The following is a 23451-nucleotide window of genomic DNA, read 5'->3' on the forward strand; positions in this document are numbered from 1 at the left end:
TGGCCAAGAAGGCCACCAGCATCCTGGCCTGTATCAGGAATAGCGTGGCCAGCAGGAGCAGGGAGGTGATGGTGCCTCTGGACTGGGCACTGGTGAGGCTTCACCTTGAGTACTGGTCCAGTTCTGGGCTCCTCACTACGAGAAGGACATTGAAGTCCAGAGGAGAGCCACCAAGCTGGTGAGGGGTCTGGAGAACAAGTCATAGGAGGAGAGGCTTGAGGGAACTGGGCATGTTTAGTTTGGAGAAGAGGAGGCTGAGGGGTGTGGGACCTGCTCTGGGTGGCCCTGCTCTGGCAGGGGGTTGGACTAGAAGATCTCCAGAGGTCCTTACCAACCCCATGTGATTCTGTGGTCTTCTTTTCATCCTTGTCTCTTCACTGGGTAAAAATCTGGCTGGATGGCTGTGCCCAGAGAGTTGTGATTAATGGGGTGAAATCTTCTTGACTGCCGGTCACTAGTGGTGTCCCTCAGGGCTCAGTTTTGGGGCCCGTCTTGCTTAATATCTTTATCGATGATCTTACCCTCAGTAAGGTCACAGACAACACCAAACTAGGTGGGAGCATTGATCTGCTTAAGGGTTGGAAGGCTCTACAGAGGGATCTGAACAGGTTGGATCGATGGGCCAAGGCCAATGGGATGAGGTTCAACAAGGCCAAGTGCCACGTCCTGCATTTTGGATACAACAATACCAGGCAATGCTACAAGCTCGGGGCAGAGTGGCTGGAAAGCTGCCCAGCAGAAAAGGTCCTGGGGGTGTTGGTAGACAGCCGGCTGAACGTGAGCCAGCAGTGTGCCCAGGTGGCCAAGAAGGCCACCAGCATCCTGGCCTGTATCAGGAGCAGGGAGGTGATGGTGCCTCTGTACTGGGCACTGGTGAGGCCTCACCTTGAGTACTGTGTCCAGTTCTGGGCTCCTCACTACAAGAAGGACATTGAAGTGCTGGATCATGTCCAGAGGAGAGCCACCAAGCTGGTGAGGGGTCTGGAGAACAAGTCCTATGAGGAGAGGCTGAGGGAACTGGGCATGGTTAGCCTGGAGAAGAGGAGGTTGAGGGAAGACCTCATTGCCCTCTACAGCTCCCTGGAAGGAGGGTGTAGAGAGGTGGGGGTTGGCTTCTTCTCCCAAGGGAATAAGGACAGGAGCAGAGGAGATGGTCTGAAGTTGGGGCAGGGGAGGTTTCGATTAGATATTGGGAAGAATGACTTTGCTGAGAGGGTGGTCAGGCACTGGAAGAGCCTGCCCAGGGAGGTGGTGGAGTCCCCATCCCTGGAAACTTCAGGGCACGTTCTAGTGCCCGAGATTGTTGAAGAGGAGGTTGAGGGAAGACCTCATTGCCCTCTACAGCTCCCTGGAAGGAGGGTGTAGAGAGGTGGGGGTTGGCTTCTTCTCCCAAGGGAATAAGGACAGGAGCAGAGGAGATGGTCTGAAGTTGGGGCAGGGGAGGTTTCGATTAGATATTGGGAAGAATGACTTTGCTGAGAGGGTGGTCAGGCACTGGAAGAGCCTGCCCAGGGAGGTGGTGGAGTCCCCATCCCTGGAGGTATTTAAGAAACGTGTGGAGGTGGCACTTCAGAGCATGCCCTAGTGCCCGAGATTGTGGGGATCTTTTGAGTGTGTGTGTGGTTGGCCTCAGTGATCTCAGAGGTCCATTCCAACCGTGACGATGCTGTGTGATTCTCTGATGGTTCTTCTCTTCTCCCCTCAACTATAAAGAGGAAAAACTGGAGAACTGATAGCAGTCTTGCTCTAAAAGCATTTTTAAATTACTCTAGAATGTGTTATCTGGGTTTTCTTATTGACAGGGGTTTCTGAGGTTAAATACTCTCAGCAATTCTTGGTTTTTTCCTAACAGGAGCCACATTGTGTTACTCGTGGGGGATTCTATATAAAGGAAACCACGTTTCCGTGATAAAAAAAAAAAGCACCCTGATTTCCTTTTAGAATGTGCAGTTCACTAGGTGACAATTTTTAATGTGTTTTTAATAGAAGTGATTGTGGAAAGAAATAATTTGGCTTTATTGTGACTATTCCCTCTGGGGTGCTTCTTAAAATTGAGTTCTGGATTGAAGAATGGGCTTGGGTTAAACAGAGTAACAGGGTCACAACCTGCCTGTAAAGCTGTGTTTATTGCAGGACCTATTTATTTGAAAATGCCAAATAAACAAGCATTTTGGGTAATCATTGTGCTGTGATGAAGAGGGGAAAAACCATTCAGCACTATAAAAGCCTGCACTACTTTGTGCTGGAGGTTTCTCTTTATAATTTGATTTTGAAGGCAGAAAAAATCCTACTACGCCAAGAGATTTATCTTCTATTTTTTTGGGACTGTATGACAACTTTGAATGGTTCAATAAGCTTTTTCCTCAGAAAATCTTGCAAGTCTTTTGTTAGAGTTGCTTTTAAAAATTGCTGTGCTAATGTAAAATACTATTGGTTTTAATAGTTGCATTTTTTAAAAATAATTTTGAATCCTTCTGTGCATTTTGTCACATTGTGTGTGAGGAGAGAATAATTTCTGCTAGCTCAAAATGCACTTTGGAAATTCGTGAATCTTTACTTGTCATTGAGATGAGTAAGACCTCTTCAATAAATAAATGTGTATTCTAGAAAAAATAATGTGTGGAATTAATTGCTTAAGCGCAGCGCTAATATTTATGGCAGGCTGCATTAATTTTACAGATAGCAATTTAGAGTGCTGTTACAAGATCACAGAATGCTATGGGGTTGGAAGGGACCTCTGGAGATCATCTAGTCCAACCCCCAGCCAAAGCAGGGCCACCCAGAGCAGGTCCCACAGGAATATGTCCAGGTGGGGTTGGAATGTCTCCAGAGAAGGAGACTCCACCACCTCTCTGGGCAGCCTCTGCCAGGGCTCTGCCACCCTCACAGGAAAGAAGTTCCTCCTCATGTTGAGATGGAACTTCCCATGTTCAAGTTTGTGCCTGTTCCCTCTTGTCCTGGGCCTGGGCACCACTGAAAAAAGACTAGTTAGTATCATATTCCTGACACCCGCCCTTGAAGTATTTATGGGTGGTGATCAGATCCCCCCTCATTTTTTTCTTCTTCAGACTCAAAAGCCCCGAGTCCCTCAGCCTTTCTTCAGCAGAGAGATGCTCCAGTCCCTTGGTCATCCTTATAGCCCTCTGCTGTCCCCTCTCCAGCAGTTCCCTGTCCTTCTGGATCTGGGGAGCCCACAACTGGACCCAGTGCTCCAGCTGGGGCCTCCCCAGGGCAGAGCAGAGGGGCAGGATGACCTCCCTCCACCTGCTGGTCCCACTCTTCCTGATGCCTCCCAGGATGCCATTGGCCTTCTTGGCCACCAGGGCCCATTGCTGCCTCATGGTCACCCTGTTGTCCACCAGGACTCCCAGGTCTTTCTCCTCAGAGCTGCTCTCCAGCAGGTCAGCCCCCAATCTGTTATTCCTCCCCAGGTGCAGGTGTTTACCGTATGTAAGACAAATGAAACTGTGTTTTCTGTCTGTCTTTGCTTATTCTTTTCTTGGGTTTAAAAAAAAAAGGGTTGGAAAATGCAAAGTGCTAGGAATTTTGAGATAGGACTTGAGCTCTCTGGACCAGTGAGAAGTTGCTAGTGATGAGTTCAACTGTTAGTAATAAAGCCATTTAATATGAACTTATGTATTAAAGTAAGGTTTGATGTGCTTAATATTAGCATATTCCTACAATACCAGCATCTCATTTAATTTATCCAATTGTTATTAGTTACTTATTTTATATTTAAAATATAGCATCACCATTTTCACAGGGGATAATCCTAGGTGCCTTCTGTTTAGCATAAGAGCACTCTCTCCTTAAACAGGTAGAATTTCTCTTCAAGTGGTTGTTCCTTAATTAAAATACGGATCACCTGGATCTATGTGTTTACATCTTTGCCCTCTTTTGCTATTTGAAAATCCAGAAACCCTTTGATCTGCTTCTTTTCAGGGACAGAATGTGAAGATCTCATAGAAGAGCTGCTGTGTTGCCTCATCCAGCTCATCGTTGAAATTCCCCTCTTGTAAGTTGGCTTTTTTTCTTAAGGTTTTATTTTCCTTCCTTGTATAAACTGAGAATTGGAGAGAATATAAAACGTAGAGTAATGGGATTATAAGATTTTAATGCTTGTATTTTGAATATTCCACGAGATGGTTCGTTAGTGATAATGACAACCTGCTGCTGGTCCCAGCCCTGAATGTCCTGTTGGAAGAAATACGTGATCAGCATCTCTCACCCAGTTCAAACCATCAAAAGAAGTTACCCTGATTTATTTTGTAGGAGTTTTGACATTTGTTTTGGGTTCCTCTAGTCACACACAGACAGTTATTGCTAATTTGTGGCTAGAAATGCTTGTGGGGAAACGTACAGGCCGCAAACAAAAGTTCCTTTTCTGCAGATGTGTTGGGTATTGAACTGCACATGAATTAAATAAGTCATTATTTAATATTAATTTTTGAAATACCAGCAAATTGAAGAAGAGAGAAGAGAAATGGAACGTTTCTGTAGATCTCCAGGTTTGTTGATGCTTTTTTCATGCGTCTGCTGTATTTAAGAGAGATTTCTTCCACGTCCTCTTGGGATATATGTCATGAAATATCCTTCAGTATTACATGAAGGAGAACGTAGTTTGTTCTTCAGAAATAAAAATGTTTATCCACACCTGTCCTGAGAAGTTTAAACCTCTTTTTCCCCAAGATAAACTTTAAAGATATAGTATTAGCAGTAGTTTTTGTGCTAAATTGCACTGTAGTCTGTGCCTAAAATGTGGTGCCCCGATTAAAGCATCGCAGCGTTGAGTTTCAGATTATTTGTTATAGTGCAATAGCTAATTTTTGGACTTCGTTTTGGCACTTGGGATGGTCCTTTTGGTTGGAAAGCTGACAAAGATGTAGTAGTTTTTTGAAACATTGCGCTCGTTAAACGCAACTCTGTCAACATTAGAGGAGGATTTGGGTGTCAGGAATTAGTGAGATGATTTAGGGCCTCGTTCGGCAAAGCTTGTCAGGACTTCCTGGAGCTGATAGGCTTTTTGTTTGGAGCAGATGAGAGGAAGTCCAAAGGGGTGAAAGGACTGCGCTACGTGGGCAAGTTCATAAATCCTGCAGGGGTTTTATTTTTCTTTCTTGAAAGTCCCAATGTGTGTGTGTGTGTGTGTGGACTCCAGTATCATTTATTCTGTCTTTCTGGCAGAAGTTTCTGGGCATCGATGTTCTTAACCCTTTTCAACAACTGAACCTTTTTGGAATCTCTATTTCTGAGGGAATGTGGTCGTTGGGAATGGAAGCTGCTACTGAAAGCACTTAATATTATCTAATATTATGATAATAATGGCTTATTAAAAAAAGAAGTCATTGTTAAGCCTGTCTATAATCTTTAATGTTCAGCTGTATTGAAAATATACTCGCTTTTCATAAGAGTGAGGTTTTTTTATGTCAAATAAGTTTTCTTAGCTAAATTTTCCCTGCAGTAGCAGCTACTGAATTGTTAGTAAGTTATTAACTCTTACAAAAGTCTATATTATTGCCTTGTTTAGCAGTGTAATAAATTTAACGATGCGATAACGCCTTAACTAACGATTTTATCCCCATATCTTCAAGGGGGAGTAGGGTAGGGGGAAGGAAATAAGGAAAAACTGGCTTTTGGTAATACACAAAGCAACTCTGTTCTTCGTAAGAATGTTATAAGGTGGAGATATTTTTGTTTCATGTAATCTTAACTTTTTTTTTTTTTCAGGGGAATGATCAGGATTATTTTAGTAGTGAGTTTATTTCTTACTTTCAGAGGTCCCTTCCAACCACTAAGATTCTGTGATTCTGTAAAATCTCCACGCTGAGTCTGTTTTTGACGTGTCATTGAGAAGAGCAATGTTTTTGCTAGGAGCATTCAATAGCCTTGACAGAGGATTGTCACAATTAGTGTGTCCCTTGGGTTCTGTAGACACAGTTTCATGAAGGGGTGGATACAGCTGGCAGCTGCCGTCAAAATACATCGCTTCTCTAGACCCCAGTTCAAACTTTTTTTTCTCTCCTTCACTGAAATACTCATTTTTCAAGCATGGAAGACCATCTCCATGTCCAAAATGGAGGAGCAGAGGTACCTGTGCAAAAGTCCCATGCTATTTGCTTTTGAGATTGTCCTGAACTTCATGTCAGATGCTCTTTGGTTACAGCAGTATGCTTCAGAGGTACTCTAATTTCTTTTTCCCCCTCTATATCTGAGTTTTCAGATCTATTTTTGTTTTGCAAACGTGTTACTGAAGAGCTTCCAGCGTTGCTGGATGATGCTGTGTAGATGCTGTTGTGGGGTTGTGAGAAATTGGTATTTCTAATGTAGATTCCTTTTATTCTTCACTGTTGAGCATCACGTTTGAAGATGTAAGAGGACAGGTCCTGTTGGGAGGAGAGCTTAGGATCTGTGTACATGGGATTTTGCAGGCAAGTGTGTAATCCTAAGCCATGTTCCAGAGTGACCAAAAGCACTGAGTTCATGAAGGCTCTAGTCTTTCTTGAATATGGGCAGAGCTTGTTCATCTCTGAACTTCCTCCACTAGAAGCCTTGGCAGAATGAGCTCGTGTCTGACTGCGGAGTAAGCTATGGACATATTTGGAAGATGCGGATGGGTGATCGAGCTCAAAATTAATAAGGAATCATAGAATGGTTCAGGTTGGAAGGGACCTTAAAGATCATCCAGTTCCAACACCCTGCCCTGGGCAGGGACACCTTCCACCAGACCAGGTTGCTCCAAGACTCCTCCAACCTGGCCTTGAAGATGCGTGATATGGGGAAGAAAACAAATGGAAAATCTGTAACTCACCTCTTGGTTAACCCCCTCCACCAGTACAGGTTGGGGGGGGACCTGCTGGAAAGCAGCTCTGCAGAGAGAGACCTTGGAGTCCCAGTGGACAGCAAGTTGCCCGTGAGCCCGCAATGTGCCCTTGTGGCCAAGAAGGCCAATGGTCTCCTGGGGTGCATCAGGAAGAGTGTGGCCAGCAGGTGGAGGGAGGTCATCCTCCTCCTCATTGGTGAAGCCACAGCTGAAGCAGTGGGTCCAGTGCTGGGCTCCCCAGTTCCAGAAGGAGAGGGAACTGCTGGAGAGGGGACAGCAGAGGGCTACAAAGATGATGAAGGGCCTGGAGCATCTCTCTGCTGAAGAAAGGCTGGGAGACCTGGGGATGTTCAGCCTGGAGAAGAGAAGGCTGAAAGGGGACCTCATCAATGCTGAGCACTATCTAAAGGGTGGGTGGCAAGAAGATGGGGCCAGACTCTTCACAGTGGTGCCCGGTGACAGGACAAGGGGCAACAGGCACAAACTGGAACAAGGGAAATTCCACCTAAACATGAGGAGGAACTTCTTCACTTTGAAGGTGGCAGAGCCCTGGCAGAGGCTGCCCAGAGAGGTGGTGGAGTCTCCTTCTCTGGAGACATTCCAACCCCACCTGGACACGTTCCTGTGGGACCTGCTCTGGGTGGCCCTGCTTTGGCAGGGGGTTGGATTAGATGATCTCCAGAAGTTCCTTCCAACCCCTGCCTGTCTGGGATTCTCTCAGTATCTGTTACTCTGAAATATAGATGAAGAACCCAAATGTGTTGTTTTTTCTTGGGAAAGGCTGCTGAGATGTTCAGCAAAGTATCTTAGAGTTGTCTCAGAGTATCTTAGAATTGTCTACAATGAATTAAAGAAACTGTTTCTCAAATTTAGTTTTTATTGGGAAAGGTAAACGTGTTTGAAGGCAGTTAGACCCAGTGTAGTTAAAACAGGTTCTAGTAGGTACCATGGGACTCTGCAGCATCGTGGCCCTGTATCTGAGAGTTATTAAAAAGCTCTTGAATTACCCTTTTGAAAAACATTGTGCAAAATGCCAAGGAAAAAGGTTTTGTGTTTAATTTCGAGACATTTTATAGAAACTACAAGGTTATTGCTTTTCAAGAACGAGGCTTGTGCAGCCTCTTATAACACTCATGTTTTAGGGTAAATTGATGTTTGATTTACGGCTCCCTTGGGTGTGTTATGGACACTCTGCTTTTTCTTGGGGTTTTGTTAATGTTAGCACTCAGGAGTCTATGTTAATGATTTAAACTGCAGAGTCAGCAAAAAGGTGCCATTTCAGCCTTTAATTGTAGGACTTTTATGTAGAAACTTATCGCTAACGTTGCGTCGCGAGATAGAGCTCCCAGAGCTTTAAATTTATGAAGGCTCCTTTCAGCAGCTCGTTAAGAGCCGGGGTACAAAACCCAACATCTGGTTGTTATCAGGACATTTTCACTTCGTTTCAAAACTCTAAATGCATAGGGAGGAAAAATGAAATCCTGTGATCCAGTTACATCACTGGTAAGTAGCGCCCCGTGGTGCCGGTAGAAGTTAGTTGATATTTCTGTTGCCTTCCACTCTTAAGTTGCTAAGATTTGTAACCTAAAACGATTGTTACTTCCAAAGTTAAATGTTGACAGTGTCTTGACTCATTTAAGGATGCTCGTTGCGTTTCCTGGGAGCTTCATTACTTTCAGAACAATAGGTCGGAATAGTGCTTTTTATTTATTTATTTTTTTTAAAAAAAAGGACTATTCAAGGAACTTAAGATTGTGATACCTCCAGTATTTGAAGAGTTATTTGACTTGAGCGTTTTTTGGCAACGTGGTTTAATCATCAAAGGGGAACTTCCATCTGTTGAAACTTAGGCTGAAGGCAGCAAAGATATTCAAATTGAAGGAGGCTTGTGTTGCTTCACTTCTTGAAGAACCTCAAAGTTTGAGACTACTGTGCTCTGTGTAGGAGGGATGTGTTGAACAGAAAGGGGGGTTTTATTGGCTGCTGCATTTCATTGGCAGAGCCCTGGAACAGGCTGCCTATGGAGGTGGTGGAGTCTCCTTCTCTGAAGACATTCCAACCCACCTGGACATGTTCCTGTGCAACCTTCTCTAGGTGGACCTGCTTTAGCAGGGCGTTGGACTAGATGATCTCCAAAGGTCCCTTCCTGCCCCATGTGATTCTGTGGTGGTGCAATAAATGAAAATAATTTATTTATTTGGAAGATTTTCTTCATTGCTCTTAATCCTTTTTTTTTTTTCTGATGGCAGATTTGTGGCCTCTTAAGTGTCTCTTTTTGGTAATTTGAAGGTTTGCAGACTTTCAAATCAGTGACAGCAACCAGTTTGACAGACATAAACCTTTTTTCTCCATTGCTGAGACAGCTGTAAGATCCTGAGAGATTATTGCTACCACAACGTCATGATGGCTCTGCTTTCAAACTCATATTTAGAGTCAAAGAACTGTCCAGGTTGGAAGGGGCCTTTCAGATCAAGTCCAACCATCAACCCAACACTGACAAAATCCACCACTAACCCATGTCCCTCAGCACCACGTCTGCCCGGCTTTTAAATACCTCCAGGGATGGTGGCTCCACCACTTCCCTGGGCAGCCTCTTCCAAGGCTTGACAACCCTTTCTGTGAAGAAATTTTTTCCAATATCCATCCTAAACCTCCCCTGGTGCAACTTGAGGCCGTTTCCTCTTGTCCTATTGCTTGTTTCTTGGAAGAAGAGTCCGACACCTCCGGTTACACCCTCCTTTCAGGGAGTTGTAGAGAGTGAGAAGTTCTTCCCCTCAGCCTCCTTTTCTCCAGGGTGAACACCCTCAGCTCCCTCAGAGAAGAGCTGGTACAGAGAGACTGTGGAGCAGGTCCGTCTTTCATGACAACTTCATGGCTGGAACACAGGACATGATTCCTGTGTCTGGCTCTGCCCAGAACTCTGCAATGGTCTGCGGTAGCTTTTTGAGCACTTGGATCATCATCTTCTGTGTGGCTACCTTTTCATAGATTCAGAATCATGGAGTGGTTTGGGTTGGAAGGGATCTTACAGAACCATCTAGTTCCAACCTCCATGCCGTGGGCAGGGACAACTCCCACTAGACCAGGTTGCTCAAAGTCCCATCCAGCCTGGTCTGTTCTTTGAAGTCTTTTGCTTAGATTTCATGGATGTGACTTAGAAAGTCTTGCTGATGTGCAAGGTAAATACAGAAGAATATGGGTGCTCTGTTCAACACTTAAGTCTTAGATTATTTGTCATATTTTTAGTCCGTAGAGGGAGGAACTGAATGCCAATGAAGTGAAGTTGTTTACAGCCACATAGTCTCAGATGGTTTAGGAATAGTTCTGGGAATACAAGGTCTTGAATCCAACTTTTGTTTTATCCTTTAAATACTGCCGACACAGGATCACAGATGAAGTTGTTTACAGCCACATAGTCTCAGATGGTTTAGGAATAGTTCTGGGAATACAAGGTCTTGAATCCAACTTTTGTTTTATCCTTTAAATACTGCCGACACAGGATCACAGACTGGTGGGGGTTGGAAGTGACCTCTGGAGAACATCTACGCCAACTCCCTGCCAAAGCAGGGCCACTCAGAGCAGGTTGCACAGGAACCCATCCAGGGGGTGTTTGAATGTCTCTAGAGAAGGAGACTCCACCACCTCTCTGGGCAGCATCTTCCAGGGCTCTGCCAACCTCACAGGAAAGAAGTTCCTCCTCATGTTGAGGTGGAACTTCTTATGGTCAAGTTTGTGCCCATTCCCTCTTGTCCTGTCCCTGGGCACCACTAAGAAGAGTCTGGCCCCATCCTCTTGCCCCCCACCCTTTAGATATTGCTCAGCACTGATGAGGTCCCCCCTCAGTCGTCTCTTCTCCAGGCCTAAACAGCCCCAGGTCTCTCAGCCTTTCCTTATCAGAGAGATGCTCCAGCCCCTTCATCATCTTTGTAGCCTCCACTGGACTCTCTCCAGTCCTTCTTGAACTGGTGGGGCCCAGAACTGGACAATCCATCTTTGGTTGTTTTCTCCCTCTCATGCAGTCTCCCCCCAGTTTGGGGGGAGATGCAGGAGGAAACATCAGAGATGTTCTCTGCTTCCTTTTGGTGTTTCTCAAGTGCTCCTCTGGGACATCTCCCAAAGGTTTGGAGTCAGCTGCGTGTGTGCCATCAGTGGGTGTAAAATTAGGAGCGATTCCAAGAGGAAAGATTATGTTCCCTTGGAGTTGTTGTATCCTGAGCCCGATAACCAGATATTCTCCTCGCTTTCCAGTTTTCCAAACTGCTCCTATTCTCCGCGGTGACTCCTCTTTCACCTTTCTGGTGGGCCCTCAGGAAGCAGGGAAATGAAACCTGGTTCCTGTATGATTTGAGAGGTTTTTTTGTATGAATCAGCCCTTTTGGCAACTCTCCGAAATTAGAAAACGAGTTCCCTTTTAACCTTTTAAGACTCGGAGTAGACAGCTCCGGCTGGGTGAAAGTTCAGGCAAATATTTAAACTTTGGGAGGGGGGGTTTGGTCTGGTGGTGGAAGTTGAAACCCAGAGGTTTGTTCCTGGACTTCTCAGCCTGTTTTCTCTGTAGGTGTGAAATCATTTATGAGCTCTCAGCCTCTTTTTGCTGAGCTATAGAAATAGCTGCGATTCATTGACTAATTAAAGCATTTCCAACAGCTTGTGCCCTCAGAGTGGTAATTGGAGTTCCCAGCTGAGATGTTTTTTTTCCTATACGTTGCCTCTATACGTGGTTCCTCTTTCACAGACCCCTCTACTTGCAGGCAGGGAACAAAGCTGAAGGATGGGGTGGGCACAGAGAGCGGTGCTTGGTGTTGGAGAGGAGCCAGCAGCAGCAGGATGGTGACACGTAGGTAGATGGTTGAAGTTCTGGGTAGATGACACCGATAGAAGGTCAACCACGTGGGCTGGAATGGAAAAAGCAGATGCCAGGGCACTGGGGAGCTGAGGTTTTAACAGGTCCATGGTTGTTCTTCCGTGGGCTTGATTGCATCATTTGGAAATTGTAATTATGCTAATATAGTTCCCTTAATAATTGAGATACAGGAGCTGGTGGTAGCATCAAACTCCTGATGTTTAAGGTCCCTTCCAACCTGAACCATTCTCTGATTCTACAATTCTAAACTTGAGTCTGCAGGAGCAGAGAGAGAGTATTTTTGGGTTTTTATTTTCCCTACAGGCTGCGATCACCAGATGACCTTGTTCTGATGATCTTCAGCTTTTGGTCTGCTTTATACTCCAGCATTTTCTTTGTAGCTCAGAAGAAATCCACTTCAAAACATACTGGTGTGTCATGGTCTTTGCTTTGGTGGTACCAGTTAGAGTGAGCACTTGTCTGTGTGTCCGAGTGATGGCCAGTGGTCAAGTTACTCCAGTTGGAAGAGTTGTTGCATAGGAGGTTGCCTTAAGTGGCTGATGTGTGTGCTCTTTTCCCATTTCTACCACAAAAAAAAGTTTAATTTTTTTAAAAAATTACCCTTCTGACCATAGACCTCTTTTCAGACATTTGGAACTTTGGGATTGCAATATCAGCATTGAAATAACTGTCTGTAAAAGAGCAAGGTCTTGCCCCACATCAAGCAGACAAAACCTTGTGAGTGTGTGACATGGAGATAGGTGGTCTGATGGGGTTCTCCAGCCCCAAAAAGCTGAAGCTTGATAACTCTGATGGACTTTACAGATCTGCCACCACAATTAATAGAGAAAATAGATCAATGAAAATGCATGTTCTTGATGGAAGACCAGAAGAGAAATGTTATACTTCCCAGTTTGTACCCTGGAATAATTAGTTGCTCTACCAGTTTCTTCTAAAGTTGTACATGGAGGGTACAACCCCCCGTGGCAGGGGTGTTGGAAGTAGATGATCTTTAAAGGTCCCTTCCAACACAAACCATTCTATGATTATTGTTTTTTAAGGCTAAATACAGCCCTGCTTTAAATATTATTATTTTTAAGGCTAAATACAGCCCTGCTTTAAAGCAGAGCTTCCAGAGCAATAGGTATCTCAAAGAACGCAGATCCTGGGCTTCTATCTGCCTGGAAAAAAGGGATTAAGATGGAAAGTGTAGCTGACTTTGAATTTTTGTCATTTTATTTTTGCGAGTTGTTGTCTAAAGATCACTAAAACACAAATAGCACGTGGTTGTTTAATTCAAAAGCATTCGTTAAAGTAGAAATGATCTGATATCGTTGCTTTTGGAAGGAATCCATTGATGTATCGCCTGAAATGTAGATACCAAAATGTGTGTTAAATACATACACACGTTTATGCTCTTCCAGCATCCAGGAATCTTGCATTTTGGAGCTCGAGTTATTGTTTGGAGCTCAAGTCATCATGAGTTGTGTTCCTCAGGGGTTGGTACTGGGACCAGTGCTGTTCAGCATCTTTGTTGGAGACATGGACAGTAGGTTAGAGTGCACCCTCAGCAAGTTTGCCCTCAACACCAAGCTGTGTGGCATGGTCGACACACTGGAGGGAAGGGATGCCATCCAGAGGGACCTGGACAGGCTTGAGAGGTGGGCTCATGCAAACCTCATGAGGTTCAACCAAGCCAAGTGCAGGATCCTGCACTTGGGTATTGGCAATCCCAGGTATAAAAACAGGTTGGGTGGAGAATGGCTGGAGAGCAGCCCGGAGGAGAAGGACTTGGGGGTGTTGGATGAGAAGCTCAACATGAGCCAGCAGTGCGCACTGGCAGCCCAGAAAGCCGACCGCATGTTGGGCTGCATCAAAAGAAGTGTGGCAAGCAGGTCATGGGAGGTGATTCTACCACTCTACTCTGCTCTTGTGAGAACCCACCTGGAGTACTGTGTCCAGCTTTGGAGTCCTCCACATAGAAAGGACATGGACCTGTTGAAGTGGATCCATGGGAAGGCCGTGAAGATGATCGGAGGGCTGGAGCACCTCTTCTATGAAGACAGGCTGAGAGAGCTGGTGGTGTTCAGCCTGGAGAAGAGAAGGCTCCGGGGAGACCTTATGGTAGCCTTCCAGTACTTGAAGGGGCCTACAGGAGAGACGAGGGGTAATGGATTCAAACTGAGAGAGGGGGGATTTAGATGAAATAATTGGAAGAAATTCTTTGGTGTGAGGGTGGGGAGAGCCTGGCCCAGGTTGGCCAGAGAAGCTGTGGCTGCCCCATCCCTGGAGGGGTTCATGGCCAGGTTGGATGGGGCTTGGAGCAACCTGGTCTAGTGGGAGGTGTCCTGGGGTGGAACTGGATGGTCTTTAAGGTCTCTTCCAACCCAAACCGTTCTATGATTTTCTGAAGAATTCAAAGTCAAGATAATCCCAGCTACGTATGATCTATCTTTTGCTTTAGGGACTAAATGTGTCTATTTAAGGTTTTGTTGCCAAAAAGTTGGTTTTAACCTTCAAGCAAGAACCTGAACCAGTTTCATCTGGTTAAAGAAACGGGCGCTTGCTTTGTTTCACTCTGTAGGAAATGTGGTATCGAGGAGGATGGGTATTTGTGATAAAGAACGAACCCAGATGGAGCAGAGAAATGAGTCTTAAAGGGAGGAAAAAATGGTATCTATCAGGTTGTCTCCCTGGTATGGGATTATATCCTCCAGTTGGAAGGAGAGAGAGGGAAAAAAAGGAAAGAATTAAGTGAGAATAACTATTAAAATCTCCAAAAGAGAAAAAAAAACCACCCCAGAACTCTGTGTATGCTTCATACGTTGCTTTATGAAGCCCATTTATTTGGGACATGGCTTTATCTGAGTTTTATGTAGTTTTTTATTTGTTTTGCAAAACACACTTGAGAAGAAAAAGAAAAACCAAACCCCCAGAAACTCAAAACATGGCGCAGTTCTGGTTTTCCTGCAATAAATAGCTAAAGAGTTTTGACGTGGAATTGATACATGAGTTCATTATTTCGACTTTCCTCCTCCTTATCTGCGAGCAGACAGTTTTCAGAGGAAGTTGGAGATCAGCAGAAATTCCACGGAAAGTCATTCTATATGACCCATAGCTTTGAATAAAAGAAAAAAAAAAATTAAAAAAAAATAAAAAAAACCACCACCCCCCTATTCTATACCCTCTTAATATAAATAAACACTATTTTCTTTGAAGTTAAAAGAGGTTCCTGGTAGTTGTTGTGACCCTTTAGAAATGCTTGAGTTTCAGAAAATTGTACGTTTGACCCTTGGCGCGGTGAAAAGAATTTTGCTCCAGGAGCTTTATCCTCCTGCTGATAAATTAAGGGTTACCCCAGATATCGGGGCTCTGGTGGGGTTTATGTCACAGCAGATTTAATTTGACCAGATTCTACAGGTTGAGCAGAACGTTTCAGCAATTAAATGTGCTCTAACTGGGTTGGGAATAGCAAGAAAATTGGAATAAGTCACTATTTCTGTTGTTTTATTTTCTTTTCGGAGTTACATAAGGGTATTGAAAGCAGATTTAGGGGAAAAAAAAATAAATAAATTACTCAATACATCACAGTAACCTCTTTGTTTATTTCTTTACACCGAAGCTCATAAAAATAGAATAGAATTGGGTAATGTCTCCTCGTAGGGTTTGTCAGAAAAAGAAATGAATGAATGATTGAGGCAGAGAGGGGAAAAAAAATAAAAAAAGAGAAAAAGACTCTGAAATTTGGTTCCTCTCAACAAAGTGACCCGCTTGGTTTGGCCGTTGTGGCGTGTCACGAAGTCACCCTTTTCATTCATCACCCCAGGGTTGGAGACATTATTCTTGGGTTTTCCATCTCAATAACGACAGGCTTCTAAATTTTTATTGTTGGTGTTTTTTTCTATAAGTAAAAAGTAATTTTTTTCCAAGTTGTTTTTTTTTTTATTTTGATGGAAAAACATTCCTGATTTTTTATTTATTTTTTTTTTGCTGGCTAAAGTGCTAATAATTGGGATTTTTAATTTTTTTATTATTTATTTTTTAAATTTTATTTATTTTATTTTATTTTATTTTTTTTGGTTGGGATGGAGGTGGGAATTGGATGACAAAGCATCCTGGTGTCGGAGAGGGGAGCAGGAGCCCTTTTCTCCTGGCTGTGGAACTGGATCACGACGTAACCTCTGGCCCCATCTAATTATCGGCGTTTATGCTGGCCAACTTCCTCAGTAGTGGGCAAAAAGTCAGGTAACTCCCCAAAACGAGGAGTAATTACCCCCTACTTTGTGATTTTTTTATTTTTAAGGAAGAACGATAACGCGAACGGTCGGTCTCTTCCTCACCTATGGCTCTAAGAAGAAAAGAAGAGCGTAACTTAAGCACCTTGTACACCCAGATCCATTAAACCCTCCTCATTCTTTAGGGGTTATTTACAGTATTTCTAGCAGCAAACTTGAGAATATTCATTTATTCGAGGTTTTTTTTTATTATTCTTCAAAATAAAATCCTATTCATTTCAGTCAGGACCACACCAGTTCCCATCCTGAGACTCAGGAAGAGTTTTACTCCAGCCAGTTTGTTTTTTATTGTGGTTAATGTATTGTGTTTCAAGGGAGGTTGGAATTTAGTTTTTGAGCCATTGTTATTTGAAAGAGCATTTAGTTTTATGTTTATACACGTTTTTAACTGTTAAGAGTAAAAAATTTTGGAAGGTGAGGTTGTAACAAAGGGAAAACGTAGCACCACTGCTTAAAAACACAGTGATGCTGATATCTTAAATTTTATTTTTAAGTAGAGATGCTATAAAATCATTGAATTTGAGAAGAATTAACAGATTTTTAAATTTCCAGTAGATCCCAGCTCAAAAAAACCTCAATAATCGATGCGGGACGCCTGTTGTAACTTGATGATACTGGATTGTGATGCATCGTATGGAAATAAATTGGTTGGGGAAATATTAAAAACACTTAATAACTGTCTTTCTAATGGTTTATAGGATGGTCCTCTTGGACCAAATGAAGTATCTCATTTTTGGAGGAGGGAAGAGGCAGTTTTTGGTTGAAAGCAAAACTGATGCTGGCTGGTGTCCAAGTTGTTTCGTTATGTTTGAAAAGGTTTCGTGGACTCTGCGATTTATTACTAATTAAGGTAGCAAATGCCATTTTTCTCCCCCTTTGAAAAATGAGGTGTCTAACAAGGACATCATAGAGGTGGGATGAGAAAGCACAGGATATCTCAAATTGTGTCTATCTCTAACATCCATGGCTTCCCTAATTAACCTTAATGAGATCTCTTAAACTATCTGGTGTCGGTATTAAATCATTACAGCGCGTTCTTTGGGATTGACTGTAATATCTTCACTCTTACCTCAAAAATCCCATTTAAAACTGAACAACTGTATATAGTATCTTGACATTCCTGAGCATTTCTTACACTTAAACTATGATATTTTATATATATTATATTCCTTTCTTAAGGATCCACTTTTCCTGGCGGATAGAGCTGTGTTTTGCTGTCGGACATTTCCCCGACTTAGCATGATGGTTTTGTGACAATTTCATTTTAACAGGACAAAGGCCACGCTTTTGAGATGTATTTATTATTTTTAGAGTGAAGCATAGTCTGAACATCGCAGCTGGAATGTTCTGGGCAATATCTCAATTTTTTTTATTTTTTTATTTTTTTTTACATTGTCTTGTCTTTTGGCATATCAAAAAGCAAATGCTTCTGTCTAAGAAAAACAACCCATTGTTGGTATGAAATGATTCTGGGTTTTTTGAATTTCTTGTTTACATGTTCCCAGTTGAAACTCGTTGTGCTAAACTGTGTATAACCTCAGGTGAAGCTACCAAGTGTTCTTGGAAGTCAATTTGTAAACAAAACCCCAATGGATTAATCTCCATAAATTTTCCTTCTTTTTTTTTTCCTGCAGAGATATTACATACAGCATTTCCTTGGAAGCCGTGACAACTCTCATCGTCTTCCTCTCCTGCCAGCTATTCCACAAAGAGATTCTACGAGAGAGCATCATTCACAAATACCTGATGCACGGTCGATGGTACGTTGTGTTCTGGGCTGGTACCTAATCACAGAATCACAGGATGATACGGGGTTGGAAGGGACCTCTGGAGATCATCTCCTCCAACCCCCTGCCAAAGCAGGGCCACCCAGAACAGGTTGCACAGGAACGTGTCCAGGTGGGGTTGGAATGTCTCCAGAGAAGGAGACTCCACCACCTCTCTGGGCAGCCTCTGCCAGGGCTCTGCCACCCTCACAGGAAAGAAGTTCCTCCTCATGTTGAGGTGGAACTTCTTATGCCTGTTGAGTTGCACCAGGTTCCTCTCTGCCCAACTCTCCAGCCTGTCCAGGTCTTGCAGTGTGGTGGTAACGGCAAAACAAATGCTTCTGATGGCTTGTTTGACCTGTCCAGGTCTCGCAAAGTGGCGGTAATGGCAAAACAAATGCTTCTGATGGCTTGTTTGGGCTATTTGTACCATCTAGAACACAAAAGCAAACACTTGTAAAGACTGTTGGAAGGTTTCAGGTTTAAATCTCACAGCCCAGACTGCAGTAAAACTATTTTGGAAGCAGTTTTCATTTTACTTTTTAGGATGGGTTTTTTTTGATTCACCTGTGGGTCATAGATTCATAGAACTATCCTGGTTGGAAAGGGACTTCTCTTACATCTAGTAGAAACTTTGGAAAACCAGATGATAGATATGTTTACCAAAAATCTATCCACCTGGAATTTCAAGTTGCAAGAGGATGGATGGTGGCTTGACTAAAATGCTTGCAAACCACCATGATAAAGAATTTAACCAACCACCAACTTGCCAGAAGAAGTGGTAGCACAAATGTGCCATCTTTTGAGGGGTTGCTATTTATTTCTATTGCTTTTATTTGTATCCTTAGTACTTCTGAGGTATGTGGGTTCTCTCGACTGCAGTGTAACAAAAACACCCAGAAGAAGGTCAATGGAGCTGGTGAGGGGTCTGGAGCACAAGTCTTGTGAGGAGCAGCTGAGGGAGCTGGGGGTGTTCAGCCTGGAGAAAAGGAGGCTGAGGGGAGACCTTATTGCTCTCTCCAACTCCCTGAAAGGAGGGTGTAGCCAGGGGGGATTGGTCTCTTCTCCCAAGGAACAGGCCATGGGATGAGAGGAAATGGCCTCAAGTTGCACCAGGGGAGGTTCAGATTGAAAATTAGGAAAAATTTTTAAACAGAAAGGGTTCTTCACTGAAAAGGTTGTGAAGCCTTGGAAGAGGCTGCCCAGGGCAGTGGTGGAGTCACCATCCTTGGAGGTCTTCAAAAGCTGGGTTGACATAGTGCTCAATGACATGGTTTAGTGATGGGTTTTTATCAGAGTTAGGTTGATGGTTGGACGCAATGATCTGAAAGGTCCCTTCCAACCCGGACAATTCTATGATTCTGTTGGGTGGGGGTTGTGTGGAGAAATACTTTTGTTACCTCATCTACAGAACCAAAGCTTGGAGTGAAAACTAATCAAATAGAATATTTCTTTCCCTGCGCAAATATTTTTCCAGTTGTGTCTTGAGGTAAAAGAATATGACGATTCTGCAAATTTAATGCTTGATTTAAAAGTAATATTGAAAAAATAAACCAAAAAGGAGTTTAAGGTGCTCCTTCAGAGCCCTGCTGAAGTCAGGGCAGCTTCATACAAGCCAGACCTTGGTGTTCCTTCCCTTTCCAGTCTACCCGAGACTGGGAGAGTGAGTGTTTAACCCCAAACACCAACCTTTGCATCCTGCCTGAGGTCACCCTAATTTTTTTGTGAGCTGGGAGTCAACTAAAGCTGTTGTCTTTTCTTCTTTGCAGTGTTCCCTACACCAGCAGACTCGTGAAAACTTTACTGTATAATTTCATCAGACAAGAAAGAAGCCCCCCTCCGGGGACCCACGTCTTTCAGCAGCAAACAGATGGAGGGGGACTGCTTTACGGCATCGCATCTGGGGTGGCAAGTAAGTCTTGCTTTCTCTAGAAACTATATGTCAAACCTGAGGAAATACTGCCTTCTGTTTGATCTCACACACCTGTAGCTCATTTCCTTTCCAACAAGTGATACCAGTATAGGAAAGTTGTCCATGGACCTGGATTGTAACTGTATGGAGTCCATCTCGAGATGTTTTAGGATCTGAAGCGATTCTTTCTGCAGGACAACACATGGTAAAAGTAGCACTTAGTCCCTGTTTTTCTTTTATTGAGACATTACCAAAACTCCAAACAAACAACTAGCCCCCCATTCAAGTCTCTTAAAATGTAAGAAATACTTTTATTTGCATGTTTTATTCTTAAATTGCCCAGTGGGTCTGCTCTTTGGCTCTCCTTGAGCAGAAGGTTGGACTTGTTGGTTTCGAGAGGTCCCTTCCGGTCTCGAGGATCCTGTGGCGTAAAGGGATAGGACTAAATAGGATTTTTTAAATAACATATTATAGCATATTCATTTCCCAGCAGGTTGACTAATGTTTTTTTCCTGAATAGTACTTGGGTCCAATAGGACTTGGGTCTTTTGAGTCTGGAGAAGGGAAGACTTGAGGGGGAATCTGATCAAGGCCTAGAAATACTTCAAGGGTGGGTGTCAGGAGGATGGGGCCAGTCTTTTTTCAGTGGTGCCCAGGGACAGGACAAGAGGGAACGGGCACAAACTTGAACATGGGAAGTTCCACCTCAACATGAGGAGGAACTTCTTTCCTGTGAGGTTGGCAGAGCCCTGGCAGAGGCTGCCCAGGGAGGTGGTGGAGTCTCCTTCTCTGGAGACATTCCAACCCCACCTGGACACGTTCCTGTGGGACCTGCTCTGGGTGGCCCTGCTTTGGCAGGGGGTTGGAGTAGATGATCTCCAGAGATCCCTTCCGACCCCATATCATTCTGTGATTCTTTCTGACTGGATTCTGACCTTTTGTGGGCGGACTGTTCGCTATAGAGAGATAATGCCTGAAGAATATGAAAGACTCGATGCCATTTTCCTTAAGAAAGTAGGTTCTCAGGTTTTTTTGTCCTATATGCTGTTTTGCTTGGTGGTTGCTCCCATCCCCACACCAGATGTGTTTTATTGGTGTGTGTATCACATATTAAAATTCTCCCTAAAGGTTTTTCTTTTCCATATATTAAAAATAAAATCTAATACACTGCTGACAGTATAGGTATATGTTACTTTCTTTTTCCCCGATAAACCAAATTAACGCTTTGCGAGTCACCTGCTGTTAAAACTGATGCTTTTTATTTTTTGCTCTTTTGTGAAATCCATTCCCTGGCAGCATCCCTAAGGGCTATTAAAGTTCAGGCCGCAGAATGATGTGCCAGAAACTCTTTTTTTTTTTTCCAGCCCGTGACAGTGAGCGTGGATCTCCTCATGGAGGCAGTAAAAGAGCATTGTGTGTCTCACTGGGTGAACACACATCGCTGCTGCTGCCTGAGATGAGGTCACACACAGAAGGGACACCCATCTCCCTTCTGGTTTCCAGTTTACACACTCCAGGGTCGACTACGGCCAATTTTGGGGTTGTGCCTGTAACGTAAACACCTCAAAAACCAATTGTTTGGTTTGCAGTTTATTTAACAGAGAAGAGAAATGAATTAAATCGTTCCCTACAACCATTTTTTTTATTCCAGAGTCCCAACAGGTCCATTCCCTTCCTTCTTTTCAATCCTTAGAGAAAAAATTGCTCTGAAAATGTTTTTCTGAAGCAGTTTTTAGTGTGTAGTTTGTATTTTGCATAGTTCTCACTGGGTTCTTTTGATACCTCTACTTACCTGATGGTTTTTTTTCTTTTTTGTTCTATTCTTCTTGGTTTTAATCTCCTGGGTCACGCTTGAGTGTCTTCATACCTTAGTGCTGCCACAGGAAAAATAGCTTTTTTTTTTTTTGCCATTTTTGGTTACTTGATTGATTTATAAAGTCTATCTCAACTGCCACTACTCCTGCCTCCCTCTGATATCATACCCCCCCTGTGACTTTTTTCTTCTTGTACATGGAGTTTGCATTTTTGTAATGGAAACTCTTCAGGTTTCAGCCTACGTCTGTTCTTGTCTCTTCCTACACTTCCACCCCCTTTGCTCCTCTTGAACCATTCTCTTAACAGCTCCCTTGGCAAACTCCTACGCTTATTTTCCTGCTTCTTTCCTGAGTACCTGAAAGTGCCGTGTCTTCTCCTGGTGAATTAAGTACCTTCATTTCAAGCTTTAATATCAAGTGCTTTCCAATGACCTGGCTGGGAAAGGGAGGGGAAAAAATAAGTACCTCATCCTGTTAGAAAATAGAAATATTTTTTTCCTTTTGTGCCCAAACGGTTGGTTGATACTTTTTGTGTCTGATTATTTCCCTGTATATGATGTTGGACTATATGTGAAACTTGGATGTGGTAGGATTGGTAGAGCAAAAGGCATATTTGGACATCAAAATGGACATCACCCAGACAAGTGTTGGGTCCTGCCCTTGGGTCACACCAACTTCATGGACACTCCAGGCCTGGGGCAGAGTGGCTGGAGCTGCCTGGCAGAAAAGGGCCTGGGGGTGTTGGTCAACTGTTGGCTGAACATGAGCCAGCAGTGTGCCCAGGTGGGCAAGAAGGCCACCAGCATCCTGGCCTGTATCAGGAACAGCGTGGGGAGTAGGACTCGGGAGGTGATGGTCCCCCTGTACTGGGCACTGGTGAGGCCCCACCTCCAATACTGTGTCCAGTTTGGGGCTCCTCACGGCAAGAAAGTGCTATTGAGGTGCTGGAGCATGTCCAGAGAAGGGCAATGGAGCTGGTGAGGGGTCTGGAGCACAAGTCTTGTGAGGAGCAGCTGAGGGAGCTGGGGGTGTTCAGCCTGGAGAAAAGGAGGCTGAGGGGAGACCTTCTCGCTCTCTCCAACTCCCTGAAAGGAGGGTGTAGCCAGGGGGGGTCGGTCTCTTCTCCCAAGGAACAGGTGACGGGACAAGAGGAAATGGCCTCAAGTTGCACCAGGGGAGGATCAGATTGGATATGAGGAAGAATTTTTACATGGAAAAGGTTATTGTACATTGGAATGGTCTGCCCAGGGCAGTGGTGGAGTCACCATCCCTGGAGATACTTAAAAGCCGGGCAGATGTGGTGCTGAGGGACATAGTTTACTGGTGGGCTTGGCAGTGTTGGGTTGATGGTTGGATTTGATGATCATAAAGGTCCCTTCCCAACCTAAACAATTCTATGGTTCTACGATCTATAGCATCTCCAAAGTAACCCTTGGCACTCCTTTGTTTTATATCGTGGTGGGTACATGAGCAATCTACAGCATCTCCAAAGTAACCCTTGGCACTCCTTTGTTTTATATCGTGGTGGGTACATGAGTAGAGTAAAATACAGATTAGAAGGCAGCAACACGAACTGATCACAGAATCACAGAATCTTCTAGGTTGGAGTTTATATCGCAGCAGGTACATGGGTAGAGTGAAATACAGATTAGAAGGCAGCAGCACGAACTGATGGTCTGTTATGGAACTGAAGTGAGTTTTGAGCCATGAACAGATGTGGAAAACTTAGATATGATGTGGTCTGTTATGGAACAGAAGTGAGTTTTGAGCAGTGAACAGATGTGGAAAACTTAGATATGATGTCTGTGTTGTGTTATTTTAATGTAGTTAGTAATCTTCACAGGATAAGAATTGAAAGAAAAACGGAATAATTGAAAATTTACGTTGCTCTCTGTGTTGTAAATACCACATTATGCTTAAAATAAGGTTATTGAAATAGTCTAATTCTAATCTCTTGGGATGAAAGGAGATAGGAGCCTGGTTTTAAAAAGTTGATTTTTC

General features: G+C 43.7%; 1 protein-coding gene across 1 annotated transcript in view; it reads left to right on the forward strand.

The window, feature by feature from the left end:
• Positions 1–23451, forward strand: part of DYM (dymeclin) — a 346567-nt gene that overhangs the window by 33093 nt on the left and 290023 nt on the right. Inside the window, exons 6-8 of the mRNA XM_014960813.1 lie at positions 3943–4015; positions 17593–17718; positions 19494–19636. Coding sequence (XP_014816299.1) covers positions 3943–4015; positions 17593–17718; positions 19494–19636 — 342 coding nt within the window. The remainder of the gene's footprint in view (positions 1–3942; positions 4016–17592; positions 17719–19493; positions 19637–23451) is intronic.

The sequence above is a fragment of the Calidris pugnax genome, unplaced genomic scaffold (assembly GCF_001431845.1).
Source record: "Calidris pugnax isolate Ruff unplaced genomic scaffold, ASM143184v1 scaffold150, whole genome shotgun sequence".
Lineage (NCBI taxonomy): Eukaryota > Metazoa > Chordata > Aves > Charadriiformes > Scolopacidae > Calidris > Calidris pugnax.